Source organism: Eleutherodactylus coqui, chromosome 3 (assembly GCF_035609145.1).
Source record: "Eleutherodactylus coqui strain aEleCoq1 chromosome 3, aEleCoq1.hap1, whole genome shotgun sequence".
NCBI classification, from domain to species: domain Eukaryota; kingdom Metazoa; phylum Chordata; class Amphibia; order Anura; family Eleutherodactylidae; genus Eleutherodactylus; species Eleutherodactylus coqui.
In genome coordinates, this window is record NC_089839.1 from 82,998,642 (window position 1) to 83,023,028 (window position 24,387).

Here is a 24,387-nt window from a genome sequence, read left to right on the forward strand (position 1 = left end):
TGAAACTGGAACATGATGTTCCTATTATTGGTCATTTGGTCAGACCCCGATCAGCTCTGTTAGGGACTACTGTCACTACAGGGGAATATTTTCCCCTGTCATTAGGGTTCCTATGGATATGCCCTGCAATCCGAGACTATACAAATTCTATATATAAAATGTATGAAACAAAATAAGGAACACTTATTGTACTTCACAGCATAAATATACAAATTAAATGAATTTTTTAGCTTAAAAAAAAAAAAAGGCAAAAAAATTAAATGAAAAAAAAAAAAAAAAAAGGAAGTATATCCCCAAATGACATGGGGGAAAAAAATGCAGCAAAAATAATTTTTGGAGCTGAAGACAAATAGGGCTGCAAAACTACCACATGGGTTAGATCCCTAAAACGTGTCTGGTCCTTAAGGGGTTAAGCCAAGATCAACTATCTAGTGAGCGGTTATACTGGGATAGCAGCCACAAGCATATCCCTAGAGCACACGGGATGCAGTCAATCACCTGATGCATATCACCTGTGAAGAAGTAGATTGTATGTTTAACCCCTTATGGACAAGGTCGCTTTTGGCCCAAAGGATGCAACGATTTTTGGGTAGTTTTCATCGCCACTTTTCAAAAGCCATAACTTTATTTTTTTGTCAACATGGCCGTATGAGGGCTTGCTTTTTGCGTGGCAAAACTAGTTTTTGTTGGTACCATTTTTGGGTATATATGTTTTGTAAAAGTTCTATTAATTTTTTTGGAGGGCAGAGAAAGAAAACAAATGAATTCTTTTTATTTTACACTATTAATCATGCGGCATAAATGGCAGTTTTTCTCTGCAGGCAGGTACGAATACGATGCCAAATTTTTTTTTTTTTCACGTTTTTCCACTCTTGCACAATAAAAACCCTTTTTTTTGGAAAGGATTAGTTTTTATATAGTTGTATTCAAAGTCTCATAACTTTATTTTCCCATGGACGGAGCTCTGTGAGGGGTTGTTTTTTGTGTGACGAGCTGTAGTTTAGTTTTTATTGGTAGCATTTAGGGGTACATACAGCTTTTTTGATCCCTTCTATTGCATTTTTTGCGAGGCAAAATAAACAAAACAAGCATTTTGTCTGCATTTTTTGGGCTTTTATTTTTATTTTTTTTGCCGTGCAAGATAAATAGTGTACAACATGGGCAGAGCTCACCAGCTTCTCCGTGTTTGGGTAGTCGGTAAGCGCACAATTCTCATTAGTCAGTCGGTGGCTCGTGTTTAAACTAAATGATTATCGTTCTGTTTCACTTGTTTCCTGTAAACACTGCATAAAAACTGAGAAAAATGCTCCAAAGAAAATGTGTCTACCTGTTTTGAGTGAAAGCATCACTTACCTGCACTGGTGAAGCTGCGACAGGATGTCTGCTCTATGGCTAGAAGAGGCAGACCAGCAACAATTCAATGATTTTATTAAGAGACTCTGAAAAGGATTGTGGAAATTTCCACTTACATAAAGGGTCACACAAAGCAACCCATTGCTCCTTTGAATATCCCAAGTTTAACATATGGTGGCAGCAGTGGGGTCAAGCGTGAGTATTACTCCTAGGACTCTCCAAGGGTTCAAAGAAGTAAAGTACAAGACCTGTTCCAGGTGCGTTAAATCAAAAGGGACAATATCTCCAAACCAAATTGAGAATACACGTGAAAAAAAAAATGAAAAAAGTCAAGGTGCCCGACCTAAAAAAAAGTCAGGATAGACTGAATAGAGTGATGCAGAAGCAAAGGAGTAGGGAGCTGGCGCTCCAGTAGGTCCAAGTCTGCCGAAAAGACTATCTGAACTAGAGATGAGCGAGCATACTCGCTAAGGACAAATACCAGAGCGAGTATTGTCCTTTTCGAATACCTGCCCAATCGTGAGAAAAGATTCGGGTGCCGGCGGGGGTGAGCGCTGTGTTGCGGGAGTGAGCAGGGGGGGGGGGGGGGGGGGGGAATCTCTCTCTCCCTCCTGCTCACTGCCGCAACACAGCGCTCACCCCCCCTCCTGCTCCTGTGTTGCGGGAGTGAGCAGGGGGGAGAGGGGGGGGGGGGGGGGGATCTCTCTCTCCCTCCTGCTCACTCCCGCAACACAGCGCTCACCCCCCTGGCACCTGAATTTTTTCTCACGAGCTGGCAGGTATTCGAGAAGGACAATACTTGCTCGGGTATTTGTCCTTAGAGAGTATGCTCGCTCATCTTTAATCTGAAAGCATTGCTGATTTGATGAAATCGCCGGCTATGCAGCAGATTGAAGCAGAAAAAAAAGACAAACTGAGGAAGCCAGGAGAAATCATACAGAATTGCAACGTCAGAATGAACATTGGACAGACCTCTTCCAAACCCTATGTGAACAGCAAACAGTTCCACCTGTGACGGTCAACTTGGAAAGACCCTCACATGACAAACCTACTCCGCCAGAGGTTACAGAGGCATATTTAACTATCTTTTCCCTGGCCTAAGGGAACAGCTTATGGCAAGACTAGCACCATATCTTACTGGATAAGCCCAGCTAGCATATAGCCACAAGACTATACGGGATGCAAGTGACTAGGACTTGGTTATAAAAAGGAGATCAGAAATCAGGGACGAAACCCACAGGCGGCGGTTCAGAAAACTCAAGAGAAGACGTTCTTACCAGTCTGCAAGAGATATACGTATGAAATGGATGAACCAAGACACCAACACGATTTAACAAATCAGTGCAATACCACTTTCTACAAATTCATTCAGCTAATGTTCATGCCTGGATTATAAAAACATCGACCCAAAAATGCTGACAAAGCAATAACTTTGGCAGATGACTTTCTCCTTCCAAAAGCCACATAGAGCAGATCTGTTAGCTGGTTTCTAAAGACCATGCAGACCGATCTCAGGGGGTAGAAGTCAAGATGCCCGGGCACAATTACAAACAGTCATAAAATGTACTATATTTGTCAAGAAAAGAGACGTGTAGTTAAATTGTACCTCAGAAAAAGCACTAAAAGCCCAATTAACTTGAAAGAAGTTTTCTTATTTCATGAGGACATCATGGAGTGACCAAAGACAAAGCATCCCACAGTGTTACAGAACAGCAGGAACTCTCAGGGAAGAGACTTTGCAAGGAAGGCAAGTATACATGAATGCCTCACCATTTACATATCTGCCTGAGATGGAACTGCATGCCTGGTTTTGCAGCAAAACTCCTCCTCCTAGGTTTTTTTTTTCTTTTTTGAGAAAGTATATTAAGCAGCACGTGGTCATTTCTTGCCACTGATGTGTTGGAAGTAAGAAAAACGGGCAAGTGCAAGGATGTGAGCAACTTTAAAATGGGAGAAGTTGTGTTGAGCAGACAACTGGGTCAGAGAATCTCCAAAAACGGCAGTCTTGTTTGGGGGACAATGGTCCTAGACACACCAGGCTTACTGATACAAGCGGGTTGCAAAAGCTAGCCTATTCAGGTCAACCCACAGATCTTTAATGGGATCTGAGCCTGGGCCATTCCAAAACTTTGAACCCATTCTTTTGTTTATTTGGAGGTATGCTTTGGGTCATTGTCATGTTTAACGGTGAAATGCCCGTTCATCTTCAACTTTTGAGCAGAGGCCTGAAAGTTTTATGGCAAAATATCCTGATATTTGGAACGGTTCTTAATTCCCTCCACCTTGACTAAAGCCCAAGTTCTAGAAGCAGAAAAACAGCCCCAAAGTATAATGCTGCTCCCACCATCTTCACTGCGGGTATGGTGGTCTTCTGGTGATGCACAGTATTGGCTTTGCACCAAACATACCTTTTGGAATTATGCCCAAAAAGTTCAACCCTGTTCTCAGACCATAACAGGTTTTCCATATACTTCTGGAAGACTAGATGTAGGTTTTGGCAAAACATAGCCGGGTCTGGATGTTTTTGTTTGTTAGAAAAGGCTTCCGTCTTGCCCTCCTACCCCACAGCCCAGATATATGAAGAAAAAGGGAGATGGTTGTCACACGCACAATACAACCAGTACTCCCTGCAGCTCCTTTATTACTACTGTAGGCCTCCTGGCAGCCTCCCGCACCAATTTTCTTCTGGTCTTTTTATCAACTTTTGATGGACATCCAGTCCTTGGTAATGTCACTGTTGTGCCAAATTTAATCCACTTCTTGCTAACGGTCTTCACTGTGTCCCATGATGTATGCAATGCCTTGGAAATGTTTGGTCCCTTCTCCTGCTGATACCTTCCAACAATCTGATCCCTTAGATCAGGGCTCCCCAACAGGTCATGTTTTCAGGATATCCCATGGTAAGAACACCTGTGGCAATGTCTGAGGCACCGACAATAATTACATCACCTGTGCAATACTGAGGAAATCCTGAAAACATGACCTGTTGGCGGTCCCTGAGGACTGGAGTTGGTGAACACTGCCTTAGATGAACTGTAAGCTCTTTACAGCTTTTGCTGAACAATGCTACTAAGAAAAGGTCATGAAATCCTCCTAGAAGAGCTGAACTTTATATGGGGGAGATCAGAATCCCTGTACATAATGGCAGCAGAGTGCTGACTACTATATTATTATTTTACATGTGATTGGCTGATTCTGAACACAACCCCATCCTCAAATATAAGAGGGTGTTCACACTTGTACAACCACATTATTTTAGTTCTGTTTTTTTTAACATTTTTGCACCCTAAAAGATTTCCCTTTGGTTTTTTCATAGAATTGTACAGATAAAGGGTCACACAGAGGTGGAAATAAACCTGAAATGATTCACCATATTGGATTTTTCAACATAATATGGCATTGTAACCGGGGTGTTTGGCCTTTTTATCTCCACATATGCTCTACATTATATTTCATCCTGATGTTGCAGGCTAAATCCCACTTCTTTTTAGCGGCTCTGATGAGCAATGGCCTAGAAAAAGAAAAAGCCTTGAACATAGGCATTTAAAACAAAAGGAACATCGGACCCTAAAGTGACGGCAGCGCACAGGATACTATAAAAAAAGGTAAGTCAGCAATTGTGCTGCAAGGCTGTAATTTACTATAATAATCAGGAGATTCTAGAATAACTGCTTCCTGCAAAGCATTCAGTACAGTAAATCAGATGAGACGTTATCGCTGTCCACCATAGATGGATGGAGAATACACTTACTGGTCACGTAAAACCTGAACGCCACACATTTTGCACATCACTGCAGTTTTTTTTTTTAATTCCTATCATCAATAGATTCCTGTTTTTGGCAATAGAATTGCATGAAAAAAATAAAACTGCAATGTGCGCACTTGTGCTCATCAGTTTTCATGTGAAAAGCTAAAATTATAGCGCAACATTGATATTATAACAGCTTTCTATTGTGTCTGACAGCAGGAGGGGACAGCCATAAATACTAACAGCAAGGTAAACGTTAATAAAAGTGATAGCCGTCCAAATGCTACTAAAATCCAAGAAAAGCTTGTGTAAATGAGGAGGATGCGATGCCAGCTGACGCCACACGCCGTTCCCTATTTATAGACTGCAATATGTTCAGAGCTGTGAGAAAAACCCAGGGAGAGGGCACCGTATCCTGGCAGCGCACAGAGGCACTGCCGCCGGCAGCTACAGCAGTCAGCTCCTTTCACCCTCCTCTAAAAACATGCTTCAGCGGGCACATTTTTCTTTTCAGACCACATTTGTTTCTTTAAGACAAGGGAGTACATGGCCATTTTACTGTGCTCGGAGGTGGTGCCGCAAGTCGTTGGCACTGAGCCGCCCGCCCGGGGCATTTGCACAATAATAGCAGAAAAATAATATTTTATTAACAAAAGAATTTGGGGAGGAAATCCCAGTTTTGGTTTAGTGCTATTCTTTGGATCTTGTCACTGCTGCAGGATTGCATGCTTTGTACAGTCAACGGAGCCCTTTATTTTAGGCTGGCGTCGTCTAGATGTGCCAAGGGTACACAGACGCAGGCAGCAGCTTTGTTGCAGAAAATCAGTTGCATTTATCTGAAAGGAGTTAGTTTGGCCGTAAGCACGTGGATTTCTGCAAGCTCAGATTAAAGGGACAGTCAACCTTCTGCAGTAAATCGGCTGCGTGCAAATCTACTCTTGCATCCAATGGTTCCCAGATGAAAGACTCCCTGTGCGTAATGCTAATGAGTGCATGCCAGCCCTTCTGGGACACTTTACTCCTCTGATCCTCCCTTCTGGCTGCTTAGATCATTTTGTACAAGAATAAGCATTTTATATGCAGAATTAAAGGTTTATATTGATTTTTACAGACTACCTGCGCTTTCACTTTGGAGCGCTCCTGTGTCATTGTCCGTTTTCGGCTGCTTGCAGGAGTTGAAGATGCCTCATATAGCGCCATTGACTTTACTGCTACTGTAAATGCCACAGGATTTCCATGCGGACAGCATGCTTCAAAAGTTCCTTGGCAAATCGGCCTCATGTGAACCCAGCGTTACAGTTAAAGGGGCCTCCGAATCTCCCATCATTCCTTGCTGTCTCAAAGCTATACATGTTATCAGCACTGATACATCTAGCCTTTACTCCAGACAACCCAATAATCTAATGTTTCCACAGCACTAAGTGTCACAGTGAGCTTGTTCGCCATTTCCAATGACAATCAGCTGAACTGTGAATACAGCTCTGGCATATAATACAGCATCTGTAACTTAAATTAGGAGATGGATTTTCAAAGTTACTAAACTTTTTAAGCAAATCAGACTTACAGTAAAATCGGATTCAAATCACCCAAAATTGCACTATTTTTTTTAGGTCTTCTTTGAGAGCATCGCCCCCCAAGAAGACAACCAGTAGATGTTGTATATGATGTAACTAAAAAGTTTTGGAGAGGTTTCACTGTATATATAACTATGTACAATCATTTCATGCCCAACGCCGGGCCATAAATCTGTCCTTAAATGACTTTTGGATTACCTTCTATTTATAAGGTTTGTCATCTACACTTTATTGTGCACTTGTAAATCTTTCTTTGAAATACAAATAAGTGACCTAACAAGGTTACAAAGACAAGAGTATTTCAAGAGACTTTCCAACTATGTATCAGCTATCCATAGGTTAGGTGAAAAATGGTGATCACTGGGGGCTTCACTGTCAGGACTGATCACTAGAACAGCGGTGCCAAGCCGCCAGGAAGAAAAACTTTGAATGGAAGAATATCAGCCGAATATGTAACCTGCTGCCCAAGTGTTGCGGATCTGCATTCAAAGTCTAAGGGGCTGACAAGAACCACCAAGTGCTGTATTTTGCCATCTCCATCAGTCCCATAAACTTTGAATGGAGTGCCGACTGAGCATGTGCTCTGTGGCTCTATTAAAATATCTCATTGTGGCTGTCCAGACAGGAGGAACGAGGGCTCAGGACCCTCATTCTAAGTGGTCACGGAAGTGCGGACACAAGTGATGAGAGCTTTTCCCCTCACCTGTGGATAAGTGATAAATGTCTGTTGCGAAGCAACCCCTTTAACCCAACCAGACAGAATTCAGAACTTCGGGCATGTTCACTATTTTGATTGGGAAACTGCCGGGCAGCATGGTATAAGCCCACCGGGCCCCATTATAACCAATGGGGTCTGCCAGGCTTCTATGGCAGAGCCAAACAACAGAAATTCTAGCGAGGAGGTGATCTAAGCTTGCTGCAGTTTAAAGATACACTTTTCATGGTTTCCTACAGGAAAACGTTTGAAAGAGGACGCAAATTTTTAGGCTTGTGGATGGCAGATGGAGTCAAACTCTCAGCACTAGATAGCAGTCAGTAAAGTCCATGTTTACGTCTGCGATAGAGGCTGTGCTTTCCATCCTGGAAAGTTCCGGGCAGTATGCCAGAAGACCCCGTTACAGTCAAGGGGTCCCATCAAGCGCTGTTCAGGTACAGTCCGTGCCATATCTACTACCTCCGACATTTTCCCTGTTTGGCTTCTAGGACAGAGCTCAACAATGGAAATTATATTGGAGATGTGAAAAAGACCTTTAACTGCTTTTCGGTACTAGTCCAAGCAATAGCGGTGGCAATTTCGGCACGTTTGGCATCTGCCAATGGAACATCTGATAACAAAACTGGAAAGGGACGATGAAACTTGTTCTACTAAACAAGATCCATTAAAACATATTGCATTAACTGTGGCCACAGGGATACTAGGTCACAAAGGCCGCTAGATCACTTTAGGTATGGAGAGAACATAGATTTCTTTCAGTGAAGGTTTGATCTATCTTCAGAAACAATGATACAGCTTCTCAACTTAGAGATGAGATTACAGGTGGCCATAAACGCTTGGACGAGAATGCAGTTACTGAAGAAGAGCCATGCTCGCTCGAGTAACTGCCTTATCCGAGCGTGCTCGCTCATCTCTACTGAAGGCTCTCATAAATGTTCTGTCTCTCCCAAGTGGTGGATTAAAAGCTACACTGCTGAGCACCGATACATAATGTCCTCTGTGCCACTGCCGCCTCTAGGGGTGTGCTAGAGGGAGATAGGGGAGCAGGACAACCTCTTCCGTGTGTGTTGCTGCACAGTAGCTCAGTGAAATCTGACAATAAGGCCCAATGCACACAGGGCAAGTTGTCAACCGGTGCGGACGATCCGCTGCTCAATGTACCCATTGATGTGTGTCGAGATTCCTCTCTCTACGCACACCAGACGATTTTATTTGCGTCCACTATGTGACAAAATAAAAAAAAACAAACAAACAAACCCCCCCCCCCCCCCCCAGAATTCTCTATTTTCAGAGCGGATATGCAGGGACGGCTTCCCTTGAAGTCAATAGAAGACGTCCCTCCCGCAGCACTTCTGCAATGGGCATTGCAGAAGTGTTGCGGATCTGCATCATTGCCTAGGCAACGACGCAGCGTCCTCTGTACTGCGCATATGTGCCGGCTGCACATCCGCATACAGAAAGAAGATGACTTCTGACAGGTACGCAGGGTCGCAAGCACGGGAGGATTACGTGCGGAAATTTCCCACAAGGAATCCGTGCGTTCCCGTGTGCATGAGGCCTTAGAGAGCCTGCAGAAGGAAAAGCTGCAGGCAGTTATAGGTCATGCCATGGCCAGAAATAGCTATTCCTCGTGTATACACGACAGCTTATTTTGAAGACCGGAAATACAGGTACGGTTTAAGCATTTCAGCAGGCAATTTGGAACTACAGTATGCCATAAAGCTAAAAGCGTGACTTTAACGGAGGCAATAAACTAAAAATTACATTTGTTTATCTAAAAATCTATTCTTGAAATCCACAGCATGTAATGGAAACCCCCTACAAGGAGGAGCGAAGGAGCGCTGCAGCAGGAATCCAACAGCCTTGAAAGAGGAAAAAGAGTCCAGCTAAGCCCAAATAAGAATAAATGTTACTATAAAGTATGCAGCAATTATAGCAGGAAGATGGCCAACACTGCAATCTTGTCTGTGGAGCGGGGGGGGGGGGGGGGGGGGGGCGCAATTAGAGGGCTGGAGGCGAGATACAGGACTTCTAGCTAGATTAACAATCAAACATTTGTTAGACTGTGGGCCCTTGATGCTTTAAACGCATGCACCCGCGGCTGCAGAGGGCCACACGATCTTGCCAGCATCGGCAAGATCATGTGGCCATTGCCAACCATGGTTGGGCAGGGTTTGGCTGCATTGATCCTCCTGTCCTGGACAAACAAAAACGTCCGGCCATTCTTTCTCGGACTACCTGATGCACACTGTACATTAGTATCCATCCGTCTGATACATTGCACCCCATTGTGATTGGGCAGTGCTGCCCACATGACCTACATTTAGTGTCTTAGACCACCAACACATACTAGTGTGCAATGTGCATCAAGTAGTCAGAGAAAGCGTGGCCATCTTTGTTTGCCCAGGACCGGAGGGTTGCTTTAAAGAGTTTTTCTGAGCTAATGAGAAATATAGAAAAACTAGCTACATGTGTGCCGAATAATCCCCATGTGATGCCACAGTAGATATTAAATGGCCACTAACTATTCAAACAGCTTGTGGTTATTTAACAGCCAACGTAACAACTAGCAGAAGTGCAAATCATTTGGTTTACTGTAAGTTACGTTTGTGCTGAATAGACCCTTTAGGCTGGGTTCACACAGGGCGGATTTGCCGCGGAAGAAATGCTTCTGCGGCAAAACCGCTTCAAAGGTTGACTTTGGCTTGCGGAATTTCCTGCGGAAAAATCCGCAAGCGTTTTTTTCCGCAGCGTTTTTAACTTTTTGCCACGGATTTTGCTGTGTCCATAGAGGTCTATGGACAAAAAAGCGCGGTGGAAAACACCGAAGAATGGACATGCTGCCTCTTTGAAAACCACGCCGCAGTTGCATTTCCGCACTGCGGCTGTGCGGAAAAAAATCCGCCCTGTGAGAACAGCTTTTTTTGCAAAACTCATTTGTGCTGCATTGCACTGCAAACACAGCGGTTTTGCCGCAGTGCGGATATGCAACGGTAATCCGCGGCAAAACCGCGGCAAATCCGCCCTGAGTGAACCCAGGCTTAAAGTGCTGGCCACTGAGGGGTCTCCCTTCCTTCTCCTATGTTCACTGCCTGTTATCATGTGACAGCCATCTCTATTAACCCCTTCAGTGGCTGGTTTATTATTACCATGTCATGCCTCACAGGACAGGTTTTCTAAATGATGCAATTTAATCTTGCAAGTATTTATTAAGGAAAGCAATAATCACATTGCAACATTTTTTGTAATGGAAGAATACATTATAACAATTTTAACTCATGGTCAGCGGAGCAAGCCCCAGAGATTTTCCAGGCGTGCCACTAAGAGGGTTAATAGAGATTTAAAAAGTTGAATAAAAAGTGAATGAAAGGGATAATTCATGCGGCACACTTAAGTGTATAGAGAGAAGAGGGAAAGGTAGAGGAGAGAAGCAGAGACTCACACAAACGTGAAGGTAGTGCTAATGGTAGCTTATTTATTCACATCTCCACTGCTCAGTACTTCTCTAGTGTCCTCTATGTGATGGTATAACTTTGTGTTAGGCCACACGCACACGCTTTTTCTAAACGCTCTAAAACACCCCTATTGATTTCAACATAGACTAGCGTTTGGATGTGGCGTTTCTAGCACTGTCTGCTCTATTTTCGGACATTTAAGCGTTTTTAAGTGCATTGCATTGCCCAGTGAAATCAACGGAGAGCGTTTCAAACGCTGTCAAAAAATAAGTAGAATGCTGTGTACAGCATTTTACTGCATTTTTAATGCAGTGTTCTACGCCACCAGAAGGGGAAGTGAAAGTGGGAATGTCATTGGCTTTGTTTGCCTGCGTTGTTACTGCGCTAAAAGCGCCTGTGTGAGAGTGACCTTACAGACAATTAGAGTGCAGGATCTGCAGTTTTCTCTCTTTGCAGAAGACCTCGTAATAGCAGGCTCCTCCCACCAGCTCAAAGATAACGGAATGGGGGAGTGGAAGGGGGGGGGGGGGGGGGAAGCAAAAAGAAAAAAAAGACAAAATACAGCCTGCAGAGGGGACAAAAAGAATTTGTAAAAAATGTAGGAAAAAGTCATAATGGCCGGATAGTATTATTCCTCATTTTCACATGGCGGGGCTTCTTTTGAAAATACATCTGAAAATCTAGCTATGCTTTAAGTAGTTACTTTTTATTTATCATGTCCACCCGTGCTGCACCTGTGTTTTGATGCTGCCGGAACTTGTTGTGGGCAGGGAATACCATATTAAGAAAACTACAGTTTTCATAATTTTTCTCCCCTCTCAAAGACCCTGCCTCTATTTACAGCTTCCTGCCCTTCTATTACATGGTATAAGGTAGTGCTATAATTCTTCCCAGTCTTCACATACAGCAGAGATTTCCTGCTGCGACCCTGCAGACAGGACATGATTACATGCTCGTCTCCCCAAGATCAGCTGGATTATACTCCTCACACGGACCGCAGGCTTATAGACCGGTTTATTAGTTGGTAATGTGTTTGCTACAAGAAACAAATAAAGTGAAGCATTCAGAAGAATTCAGTGTTTGCACACACTTATGTCATGAATGGGTCCCCTTTACTCGTTATCATTTTCATATCCCATCTCGTTACTAGACTGTTCTCAATCAGGTTGTCGTGCCACAGAAAGTAGGACACTTCCATGGATGCCATATGGATCTGTATACGGATTACGTCTCCACTGACTATGGAGAAGCCACAAATTATACACAAATACTGCTGGAATGAATATAGACTAATACTTGCTGCGCATCTGGGATCTCTTCGTGCTGCACCCATAAGGATCCCAAAAATGCTGCATTAGCCAATTACTAAGAACATTTATTGGCATTCGTTCTATGCATAGCTTCTCATACAAATAAATAAAAAAAATACACATCCCAAAAATTTTGAGGTGTGTGTGTGTGTGTGTGTGTGTGTGTGGGGGGGGGGGGGGGGGTACCAACAATGTAATGTATACTCTGATTATACAAAGATCAAGCACGCTGGATTTGGGCTCGCCTGTTCCTTTATTGCAGGTGACAGATCCAAGCATGCATGCTTATAGAGACATTTGGGGAGAGTGACATTGGTGCAATAAGCATTCTTCCAACAGCTATTTTATGGTGATGCTAGCTTAAAGCGAATCAGTCATCACCATCTCAAGCCAAAACTAACTACACTGGCTGACAGGGTATGCAAAAACATAATAAATCATTTCTAATGCCCTCTCTTCTCCAAACAAGCCCTTATACCTCCGTTCCAAGGTCATCCTATGCCATATGTACATCAGTAGAGAGGAGCTACACTGATTCATGAGCAGTCGAGCTAACTTCACCCCCTTACCCTTGGTACACAGGGTTTCCAGGGGATGCAACGAGCCGTGTGCCACGGATAGCTCATCAGCTCATGAATCAGTGTGACTCTTCACAGCTAAATGCCTCTCCCCCATATGGTACAGGACAAATTTGGAATCAAACTGCAGGGGTAAGTGACCCGTTACAAGAAGAGAGGGCATTAGAGGTCATTGATTTTTCATCCCCTGCCAGCCAGTGAAGTCAGTTGGCATGGTAGCGACAGATTCCCATTAAGCGGGTAAATACAAATATTTACGTTTTCCAGAAAAGAATTACTTTGCAATGGCTTGAAAAGAAACATATTTAAGAAGGGGTTTCACATGATTTAGCTTGTAAGTTTCAGCTATGCGACTATTAGTCAATACTAAAAATTGGATCAGTCAAAACTCCTGACGTTTGGCCGCCTGCACACGGCCAGGTCAGATTTCGCATGTGGGATCTGACCCTGTGCTCGGCCGGTGACCCCTATGTACCTCTCCGCAGTCGTCTTTTCTTTATCGCGGATGTGCCGGCTGTATAGAAAGTGCTGCTGACACTGAATCCACGACCCTTCCGCAATGTCATTGTGGAAAGGATGCGGATTGGACAGCTTCCATTTACTTCAATGGATGCTGTCCGTGCTGGAATGGGGCATGCAGCGATTTTCCCTCCATGAGTGGAAAATTGCAATTGATTTCCACTCATGGACATGGAAAAGCGATTTTCCATAGCATGTCTATGGGCAGTATTTGCTGCGGAATCCGGAGGCAGAGGCCCACAATGAAAATACGCCTGTGTGCATTGGGCCTTGGCTTTAGTAAATAATCTAACTCACCGTGAAATAATGAGCTTTCCTCTACGTTGCACTGTTCCTAGAAATGCATAAATAAATTGACAAGTGGACCTTTCAAACTTGGGGTCCAATCATACAGTATCCAATCAGTGCTCTCCGATTATGAACCCACCTCTGAGGGGAATGGTAACGCCCAGTTGTCTCTTTATAGTTATTCAGAAGGAATAATAGAGCGATGACAACGCCGTTATAAAAAAAAAGATGTAAAATTGTTAATTTATGCGGAATGCAAGTATCTAGTAAAAATGACATCAGGAATGGCGAAGGGGTCCTCTTTAACAGTAGGACTTGTGCCTTATAAAAGTGGGTAAGAAGGATTACAAATTGGGTGTAGAACTCATATTTGCATTTAAACAGATTGCTGTGTAAAGCTGCCATCACATCCCCGTCGGCGGTTCCGCTTTCTTGTTCTGTTTTGGGAAGCAGGAAAGGGGGAATTCTCACAGCTGAAGGGCTCCGTCCTATGACGAAACAGAACAGCAATGAACAGACCCCACTGACTAGAATGGAGTCTGTTCGGTTTCTGCTCAGCTGACTGGCATTTTACCGGAAGAATAAGTGTTGCATGCAGCGCTATTTCTTCTGGTATTTTGGGCCGGATCTGCGGAGGAACCATCAGATGTGAAGCCGGCCTTACAGGCATTTGGCATTGGCAACATTTTAGAAGACATCTTGTTTCATATTTAGGACTTTGCTTACAGAAGATAAAACTTGTCCCTGTGATGATGATTTTTCCTAATGAATGACCTGATGCTGACTCCACGGTGGTCGGCACTAACAGGGTGCACACTACTGGTCCTGTAGAGGTAGTCGGGGCAGAGTCCACGGTGGTCGGCACTAACGGGGTGCACACTACTGGTCCTGTAGAGGTAGTCAGGGCAGAGTCCACGGTGGTCGGCACTAACGGGGTGCACACTACTGGTCCTGTAGAGGTAGTCAGGGCCGACTCCACGGTGGTCGGCACTAACAGGGTGCACACTACTGGTCCTGTAGAGGTAGTCAGGGCCGACTCCACGGTGGTCGGCACTAACAGGGTGCACACTACTGGTCCTGTAGAGGTAGTCGGGGCCGACTCCACGGTGATCGGCACTAACAGGGTGCACACTACTGGTCCTGTAGAGGTAGTCGGGGCCGACTCCACGGTGATCGGCACTAACAGGGTGCACACTACTGGTCCTGTAGAGGTAGTCGGGGCCAACTCCATGGTGATCGGCACTAACGGGGTGCACACTACTGGTCCTGTAGAGGTAGTCAGGGCAGAGTCCACGGTGGTCGGCACTAACGGGGTGCACACTACTGGTCCTGTAGAGGTAGTCAGGGCCGACTCCACGGTGGTCGGCACTAACAGGGTGCACACTACTGGTCCTGTAGAGGTAGTCAGGGCCGACTCCACGGTGGTCGGCACTAACAGGGTGCACACTACTGGTCCTGTAGAGGTAGTCGGGGCCGACTCCACGGTGGTCGGCATTAACGGGGTGCACACTACTGGTCCTGTAGAGGTAGTCAGGGCCGACTCCACGGTGATCGGCACTAACAGGGTGCACACTACTGGTCCTGTAGTCGGGGCCGACTCCACGGTGATCGGCACTAACAGGGTGCACACTACTAGTCCTGTAGAGCAGTGTTCCCCAACTCCAGTCCTTAGGGACCACCAACAGGTCATGTTTTCAGGATTTCCTCAGTATTGCACAGGTGATGTAATTATGCTCGGTGCCTCAGACATTGCCACATGTGTTCTTACCATGGGATATTGTGAAAACGTGACCTGTTGGTGGTCCCTGAGGACTGGAGTTGGGGACCCCTGCTGTAGAGGTAGTCAGGGCCGACTCCACGGTGGTCGGCACTAACAGGGTGCACACTACTGGTCCTGTAGAGGTAGTCGGGGCCGACTCCACGGTGGTCGGCACTAACAGGGTGCACACTACTGGTCCTGTAGAGGTAGTCAGGGCCGACTCCACGGTGATCGGCACTAACAGGGTGCACACTACTGGTCCTGTAGAGGTAGTCGGGGCCGACTCCACGGTGATCGGCACTAACAGGGTGCACACTACTAGTCCTGTAGAGCAGTGTTCCCCAACTCCAGTCCTTAGGGACCACCAACAGGTCATGTTTTCAGGATTTCCTCAGTATTGCACAGGTGATGTAATTATGCTCGGTGCCTCAGACATTGCCACATGTGTTCTTACCATGGGATATTGTGAAAACATGACCTGTTGGTGGTCCCTGAGGACTGGAGTTGGGGACCCCTGCTGTAGAGGTAGTCGGGGCCGACTCCACGGTGGTCGGCACTAACAGGGTGCACACTACTGGTCCTGTAGAGGTAGTCGGGGATGACTCCACGGTGGTCAGCACTAACAGAGGGCACACTACTGGTCCTGTAGAGGTAGTCGGGGATGACTACCCCTGGACCACCCCATACAGATGCAGGCTAAACTAAGGGTGCATGCGTTTTTGATAGTGAGAGGGGACACTACTAACAGCAGCTGATCTTCCCTTAAGGATGCGGCATGTTGTGATCCAACGTCCCCAAGCCTTCTTTCCCCAGACCTCTGCACCCTCATTTACATCGGATGGTCCGTCGGTCAAGCTGACATGTATAACATGGGTACGGCCACTGTAACATACAACTCAGTGGCTGCTTCAGTTCTCCTAAAAAATGAGGTTCTGCAGCAGATGCGGCGAGCTGTAAAGGCCCTTTTAAAAGGTGCTATTAGACGTAATAATAATTGTTCAAATGAGTGAAAGTGAATGATAATTGTTTGGTCTAGACGCGAGCCGACGACCGGATGACGTTAGTAGTTCGCTTTTCGTCCACTTTCTGCAGATATAAAAATCGTCGTCTCATTCGCTTATCGTCCGGTGTAAATCGCGCTCGTTCTGCCCCTCTCAGACACTTATACAACGAATGGGGATGACCGAGCCAACAGTGTATCTGCTGTATAACCAGTCTGCCCAAACTCTGACATGGCGAGGCCGCTCACACAAGCGTTTGTAAAAGGCAGCGATTTAGGGCGTTGAGCAGCGTTTTTACTGCCTATTTCGTGCAGCAAGAAGGCACTAAGTAGCCGCTGATGCCACCATTGCATTATAAGCAACTTTAAAAACGTTGTACACAGTTTTTAATGCACCCCATTTATTTCAAAGGGTAATGCAGGGCGCCAAAAACACGCTGAGAAGACAACACACAGCCTTAGCTTTAGTGCGCGGGATAAACGCTGCGCTAAAACCCTCGTCTGAGAAGCCCCATTGAAATGAATGGAGGCTTAGTGAAAACACCCGCTGAACGATGTAAAAAAAGAAAAAAAAACTATTTGAGGGGCGACCCAATAGTTTGGTGTAAGGACCCTTAGGATTAAAGGTATACGGCCGGCTTCACATCTGCGTTGGCTGGACGCAGAATCAGCTCAAAATATCGGAAGAAAAATCGCTGCATGGAGCGTTCTCCCCCGTCCAAAAACTAAGCGGCCAAGTTACAACCGAATGGCCCCCACCATAGTCAGCGGGTCGGTTCGGCGCTGTTCGTATGCGTCCAGAGGTTGAGCGGTTCAGCTGTTAGTGACCGAACGGCGCAAGGAAGCGGAGCCCTAACGCAGGTGTGAGCGTGTAGTGACCCTGCTGAGCGCCAAACCACATCTTATACCAAACTCTGGGCGTTCACAGCAGGGGATATAAACATATAATCTCCATGACAACCCCTGTGAGCGGACGGGATACATAATGGACCCCGTCAGGCGCGAACGCACAAAGCCCACAACAGCTATAGGGTCCGGAGACAAGAGAAGTTTTGCGCTGACTCAGCGCTGCCGACCCCTTCTGCAGCGTCAGCTTATTTACTGCTAGCCGCAGACTGCAGCACCGAGGAGAGCGGCTTACAGCAACCGTCCCGAGACGCAAAACTGCGCTGAAGTGTCCAGACGACCCTGCCCGGCTTTATGTCGCCACTACTGGGGCAGAGGGGGGTATTCTACCCTCAGTGCACGGCACAGACAAGAGGTGACCGGGAGCACCCAGGGACATCCCCGGGTACTGCAGTGAGGTACTGCAGCACACCTACCTGCCCAGCCTCTTCATGCCCGCGCTGTCGCAGTCCGGCGGGTAATGCCCCGGCAGCCGCAGCTTCTTCAGGCGGCAGTCTCGGTCCAGCGGAGCCGCCCCGTAGCCGTGGTCATGCTGGCGGGCCGCGGGCTCGGCTCTCTTCCTCATGCCGGACTAGGATGCGCACATCAGGGAGGACGGCGCGCAGTGCTCGGCTGCTCGTGCTGCTCCCTCCCCGCTCAGCCTGCACACAGGAGCCGCCCCCGTGACCCCGGCCGCCCAATCACAAGGGGGGACGGGGGACGAGCTGTCGTGTGTGTCCCGACAACCCCCCGCCCGGACTGTCACACGGGGGGTGGGGGGGGGGGCTTGGGGACCGAAAAATGCCACATTACTGACCAAAACAGGCCGACCATGTACACAGACAAGCCGGGCCGGCAGGGGAATGTGCAGCGCTGCAGTACTGACATGTGAATGAGCCCCTCACAGGGGATACTGCCCACAATGGCGTCAAAAAATAACGCAGCACGCTCTATATTAGTGCGTCTCAAAAGGCGCCATGGGAGACTATAAGGGGTGCAAATGCGCGCCCAATACTGTCAAATTGCGCAATCAACTGCACAATTGTGCAGAGAAACCACCACGCCGGGACTAATTAAGGCTGCGCAGCCCTTTAGGTGACGCCGCGGATGTGAACGGTCCCCGGCAGCGCAGAAAGTACAGTAAAATGCACAAAGATGTCCGGGATCTGCAAAAAGTCACACCATTACGTGCATTTTTTGCACTTTCGCTCGCGTGAAACCGCGCTTAGGCCGGGCTCATGCGAACGGGCCAGATTCTGCATGCGGGAGGCACACAGTGAGCCCGGACGGCAGCCCTGTGTACGGGACTGATCCGTGTTGCGGAGGCTCACAGGCGGACATGCGTAGCGCAGGTTCAGGGTTTTTGTATTTCCCACGCCGTCGGTTAGCGATGCCGCGGGTGCCCACAGCCCATATGTAATGGTCATTGTGTATGGGCAGCGGGTCTTTACTGACATCAATGGAGGCCTCTGCGCAGATTCTGCGGCAAAATAGAGCATGCTGAGAATTTTCTACTGCTCACGGAATGCGCAATTCATATCCGCGAGTGGGATATGTGAGAAGGGAGGAAAGAAGTCAAACACGCATGCCTTCCAATGCCCATGTTTTACCGCAGATCGTCCGAGCGGACGGCGATGGCAGAGTCCGCTCTTCATATCCAGTCCTGTGAGCGCGGTCTTAGTCTGAGATAATTGGCAGGACGGAGAGCGGCAGACGACAATCAGGGAAGATGTATACGTTATATCCACATGGGGCGGAATGTGCTGCAGGCAATAGGCACAGCCTAATGCACATTTTATCACAGATTTGGTGCAGATCCGCAGCAGACTGCATCCTTTCCATTGAACTTTAATGAGAAGCGTCACAAACTCTGCATCACATGGTGTGAATCTTGCTGCAGATCTGCTGCAGAATGTGCGCCGCGGACAGCCAGCACCAAATTCCCTCTTGTGTGGATAAATCAGTTCTATATTCAGAATATTGCACGCGCAAATACTCCCACGTGACGCCGGCCTTAGAGTAGTACCACACACTGGGATGAAAATGTCAGGTTTAGGTCAGGTAGTAAAGGGTGGAAACAAGAAAGGTTTCTGAAAGAACCAGTTTCATAGAGGAGATGATGTTAGGGACAGCGGGTAGACTGGCACGGGTGGTCTGCAGTAGTGAAGGGGTCAGGTCTCAGGAGAAACTATATATAGCTGGGTGCCAGCGGCGTAGAGAGGATACTGAAAGCCAAATCTGCTGCTACTTTGTCCATATAGGGCAGTGCAGATGGAAAACAGGGGCCAAACCCTGAGGAACCCCAACAGCAAGGGGAAGAAGAGAAGAACTGGTAAATTATACCCTGAACGAGCGGTCCGAGAGGCAAGAGGAAAACCAGAAGAGCGCAGTGTCCAGGGAAAATACTATGGATGGCTTATCCACCGCAGAGTGGTCAGAGCAGAGACTGCTGTGTAATTCCAGGGCTGTCACCTGATGGGTTGGGGGTCCCAAACGTCAGACTCCAGCCGATCAACTATTGGTGACGTCCCGAGGATAGGTCATGAATAAGTATTTTCCCTGGAAAACCCCATTAGGGCCAACACAGAAGAGCATCCTGGGGGGCTCTTGATCTCTCTGAGGCATTTGACACTGTAGACCCCAAAGCGCAGTCGTCATTACATTTCACCATCATCAGGAAATCATTTGACACTTAAAGGGGTTGTCCCGCGGCAGCAAGTGGGTCTATACACTTCTGTATGGCCATATTAATGCACTTTGTAATGTACATTGTGCATTAATTATGAGCCATACAGAAGTTATTCACTTACCTGTTCCGTTGCTAGCGTCCTCGTCTCCATGGTGCCGTCTAATTTCAGCGTCTAATCGCCCGATTAGACGCGCTTGCGCAGTCCGGTCTTCTCCCTTCTGAATGGGGCCGCTCGTGCCGGAGAGCTGCTCCTCGTAGCTCCGCCCCGTCACGTGTGCCGATTCCAGCCAATCAGGAGGCTGGAATCGGCAATGGAACGCATAGAGCCCACGGTGCACCATGGGAGAAGACCTGCGGTCCACCGTGGGTGAAGATCCCGGCGGCCATCTTCGCAAGGTAAGTAAGAAGTCACCGGAGCGCGGGGATTCGGGTAAGTACTATCCGGTTTTCTTTTTACACCCCTGCATCGGGTTTGTCTCACGCCGAATGGGAGGGAGGGGGGGGGGGGGGGCTATTGAAAAAAAAAAAAACCTGTTTCGGCGCGGGACACTCTCGTGGCAAGCATCAAAATTTAACATTACCCCATTCCCCCTGTCACCCCCCTGGCATAAAATAGCAATTTAAAGCGGTTTTTAAACTGCTTGCTACTCACCGATCCGACGAAATATGGAGTTATATAAATCTTCTCCCTAAGATGGCCGCCGGTCCTTTCCCAGGGATGCACTGCTGTTTTCTCCCATGGTGCACCGCGGGTCTTCTCCCATGGTGCACCGTGGGCTCTGTGCGTTCCATTGCCGATTCCAGCCTCCTGATTGGCTGGAATCGGCACACGTGACGGGGCGGAGCTACGATGACGACGTGGTGACCAGCTCTCCGGCATGAGCGGCCCCATTCACCAGCCAGAAGACCGCACAGCGCAAGCGCGTCTAAAAAAGCGAGAAGCCAGCGAAATTAGACGGATCCATGGAGACGAGGACGCTAGCAACGGAGCAGGTAAGTGAATAACTTCTGTATGGCTCATATTTAATGCACGATGTATATTACAAAGTGCATTAATATGGCCATACAGAAGTGCTGAACCCCACTTGCTGCCGCGAGACAACCCCTTTAAGTATGGTTTCTGTGGCAAGCAAAGTACAAAAGCCAGATTGTAAGGGGTCAAGAGGAGAGTTTGCAGAGAGATGGCTTATAAGGCGAGAGTAGACCAAGCATTCCACTGGAGAGCTGCCAATGGTTTGCCACAACAGGACGGGTTGTGAGAAGTTTTGTGGTAATGGGGGATATGGCTGCGTGTTTAAAATATGAAGGAAAGATATCAGAAGAGAGTGGTTAAATGATTTAGTGGGGTAACTAACAACATCCAGGGAGACTGGGCAAGGTTTGAGGGAAGGCGGCTAGTTTCACATGGGCGAGATCGGGCCGATATCACTCTCGCCTCCCATGTGAAAGCCCTGTGGATGCAAAGCATTTTCATATGAAAAAATGGGGTTCAGGGAATCCCCCGCCGTGGCTGTCACAGCCGTGGCAGAGGATCGCGGAGCTCTTCCATAGTTTTCAATGGAGTGGCTAGCTGCAAACTGGCAGCTACATAGAACATGCTGCGACTTCTTTCCTGCAAAGCATCGCGGTGCTATGCAAGAAAAAAAAATGAATAGGTTTCAGATTTATGCAATTTTCGATACAAGTGAAAAAAGGCCTAAGGTCACTGATGCCGGTAGTAGGGGGGAAAAAGGAGCCTTGAGACTTCTGTTCTTGGGTCAAAAGCAGAGAGTGAACCGAAGCAGGAGGGAAGGAGATCAAAGCCACTTGCAGATCGGGGGATTGTGTCCTGCTGAATGCTGGCACTTTGAACTAAGGGTCAGATCCTCAGCACTGAGATTAGCCATAGCCTGCACTTTAGGGCCAAGGAGGGGAGAAAAGCATGACCGTTTATGGGGTTATCGGATAGGGAGGGCATGAAGGAGGTGAAGCAGGCTCGTCTGACATGGGGAAAGAGCCACATATGCTGCTTTTCATACAGAAAAATGGTTGTAAGAAGAAGAGCTCACTCATCATCCGCACTAAATACTCTATTCTGCACCAAAAATCAAAACACTAAACCCGAGGCAAGTAAGTGCTAACATATATGCAAATGTTGCTGCATATTCACTGCAAACTCAATCCTCAGCTGAACATATCTGCACGCCTGGGCTTGGCCTTAGGCGCTCCATACTGAAAGGAGTTTTCAGGTTTTACATAAATGCAGCTTATTCATTGTCTACCTCTTTATAACATGCACTCATTGTCAAAAAAGCACCAGGCAGTTGTCGGGATGGAATGAAACTTTCTCCGTGCGATTGTAAGGTTGTCATAAGTAAGTGATTACATATCAGAGCAAAAGGAGAATTTATTGTGGAGAACTGACCCCTCGTAGGAAGTCTCCAAGTACCCCGTTGTACCGCCACTAGCTTGTATGTAAGATGTGATAAGAGAGCATGGAGGCTCTAGTACCCTGTTGTACCGCCTCTAGCTTGGATACAAGATGTGATACGGGCAGGCATGGAGGCTCTAGTACCCTGTTGTACTACCTCTAGCTTGGATACAAGATGTGATACAGGGCGGGCATGGAGGCTCTAGTACCCTGTTGTACTACCTCTAGCTTGGATACAAGATGTGATACAAGTGGGCATGGAGGCTCTAGTGACCTGTTGTATCCAAACTAGAGGCGGGACAAGATGTGATATGGACGGGCATAAAGGCTCTGGTACGCTGCTGTACCACCTCTAGCTTGGCTACAAGATGAGATACGGGCGGGCATGGAGGTTCTAGTACTCTGTTGCACCAGCTCTACCTTGGATACAAGATGTGATATGGGCGGGCATGGAGGCTCTAGTACCCTATTGTACCACCTCTAGGTTGGATACAAGATATGATACAGGTGGGCATGGAAGCTCTAGTACCCTGTTCTTCCGTCTCTAGCTTGGATACAAGATGTGATATGGACGGGCATAAAGGCTCTAGTACCCCGTTGGGTCGGCTCTAGCTTGGATACAAGATGTGATACAGACAGGCATGGAGGCTCTAGTACCCTGTTGTGCCGCCTCCAGCTTGGATACTAGATGTGATACAGGCGGGCATAGAGGCTCTACTACACTGTTGTACCACCTCTAGCTTGGATACAAGATGTGAAATGGGAGAGCATGAAGGCTCTAGCACCCTGTTGTACCGCCTATAGCTTGGATACAAGATATGATACAGGTGGGCATAGAGACTCTACTACACTGTTGTACCACCTCTAGCTTGGTTACAAGATGTGATACAGGCAGGCATGGAGGCTTAAGTACCCTGTTGTCCCATCTCTAGCTTGGATACAAGATATGATACAGGTGAGCATAGAGGCTCTGATACCCTGTTGTACCCCCTCTAGCTTGGATACAAGATGTGATACGGGCAGGCATGGAGGCTCTAGTACCCTGTTGTGCCGCCTCTAGCTTGTATGTAAGATGTGATAAGAGAGAGCATGGAGGCTCTAGTACACTGTTGTACCACCTCTAGCTTGGATACAAGATGTGATACGGGCAGGCATGGAGGCTCTAGTGACCTGTTGTATCCAAACTAGAGGCGGGACAAGATGTGATATGGACGGGCATAAAGGCTCTGGTACGCTGCTGTACCACCTCTAGCTTGGCTACAAGATGAGATACGGGCGGGCATGGAGGTTCTAGTACTCTGTTGCACCAGCTCTACCTTGGATACAAGATGTGATATGGGCGGGCATGGAGGCTCTAGTACCCTATTGTACCACCTCTAGCTTGGATACAAGATATGATACAGGTGGGCATGGAAGCTCTAGTACCCTGTTCTTCCGTCTCTAGCTTGGATACAAGATGTGATATGGACGGGCATAAAGGCTCTAGTACCCCGTTGGGTCGGCTCTAGCTTGGATACAAGATGTGATACAGACAGGCATGGAGGCTCTAGTACCCTGTTGTGCCGCCTCCAGCTTGGATACTAGATGTGATACAGGCGGGCATAGAGGCTCTACTACACTGTTGTACCACCTCTAGCTTGGATACAAGATGTGAAATGGGAGAGCATGAAGGCTCTAGCACCCTGTTGTACGGCCTATAGCTTGGATACAAGATATGATACAGGTGGGCATAGAGACTCTACTACACTGTTGTACCACCTCTAGCTTGGTTACAAGATGTGATACAGGCAGGCATGGAGGCTTAAGTACCCTGTTGTCCCATCTCTAGCTTGGATACAAGATATGATACAGGTGGGCATAGAGGCTCTGATACCCTGTTGTACCCCCTCTAGCTTGGATACAAGATGTGATACGGGCAGGCATGGAGGCTCTAGTACCCTGTTGTGCCGCCTCTAGCTTGTATGTAAGATGTGATAAGAGAGAGCATGGAGGCTCTAGTACACTGTTGTACCACCTCTAGCTTGGATACAAGATGTGATACGGGCAGGCATGGAGGTTCTAGTGACCTGTTGTATCCAAACTAGAGGCGGGACAAGATGTGATA

At 47.2% G+C, this 24,387-nt stretch overlaps 1 protein-coding gene across 2 annotated transcripts in view; it reads right to left on the reverse strand.

Annotated features, from left to right (window-relative positions):
• ABHD12 (abhydrolase domain containing 12, lysophospholipase) overlaps positions 1-24,387 on the reverse strand; it is an 83,713-nt gene that overhangs the window by 37,267 nt on the left and 22,059 nt on the right. The window contains exon 1 of one of the 2 annotated variants that reach the window (XM_066595797.1): positions 17,622-17,841. The exons of the other annotated variant lie outside the window; for it this stretch is intronic. Within the exon in view, the coding sequence (XP_066451894.1) occupies positions 17,622-17,770 (149 nt within the window). The 5' untranslated portion in view covers positions 17,771-17,841. Of the gene's footprint in view, positions 1-17,621; positions 17,842-24,387 lie in introns of those variants that run through there. 2 annotated transcript variants of the gene reach the window in all.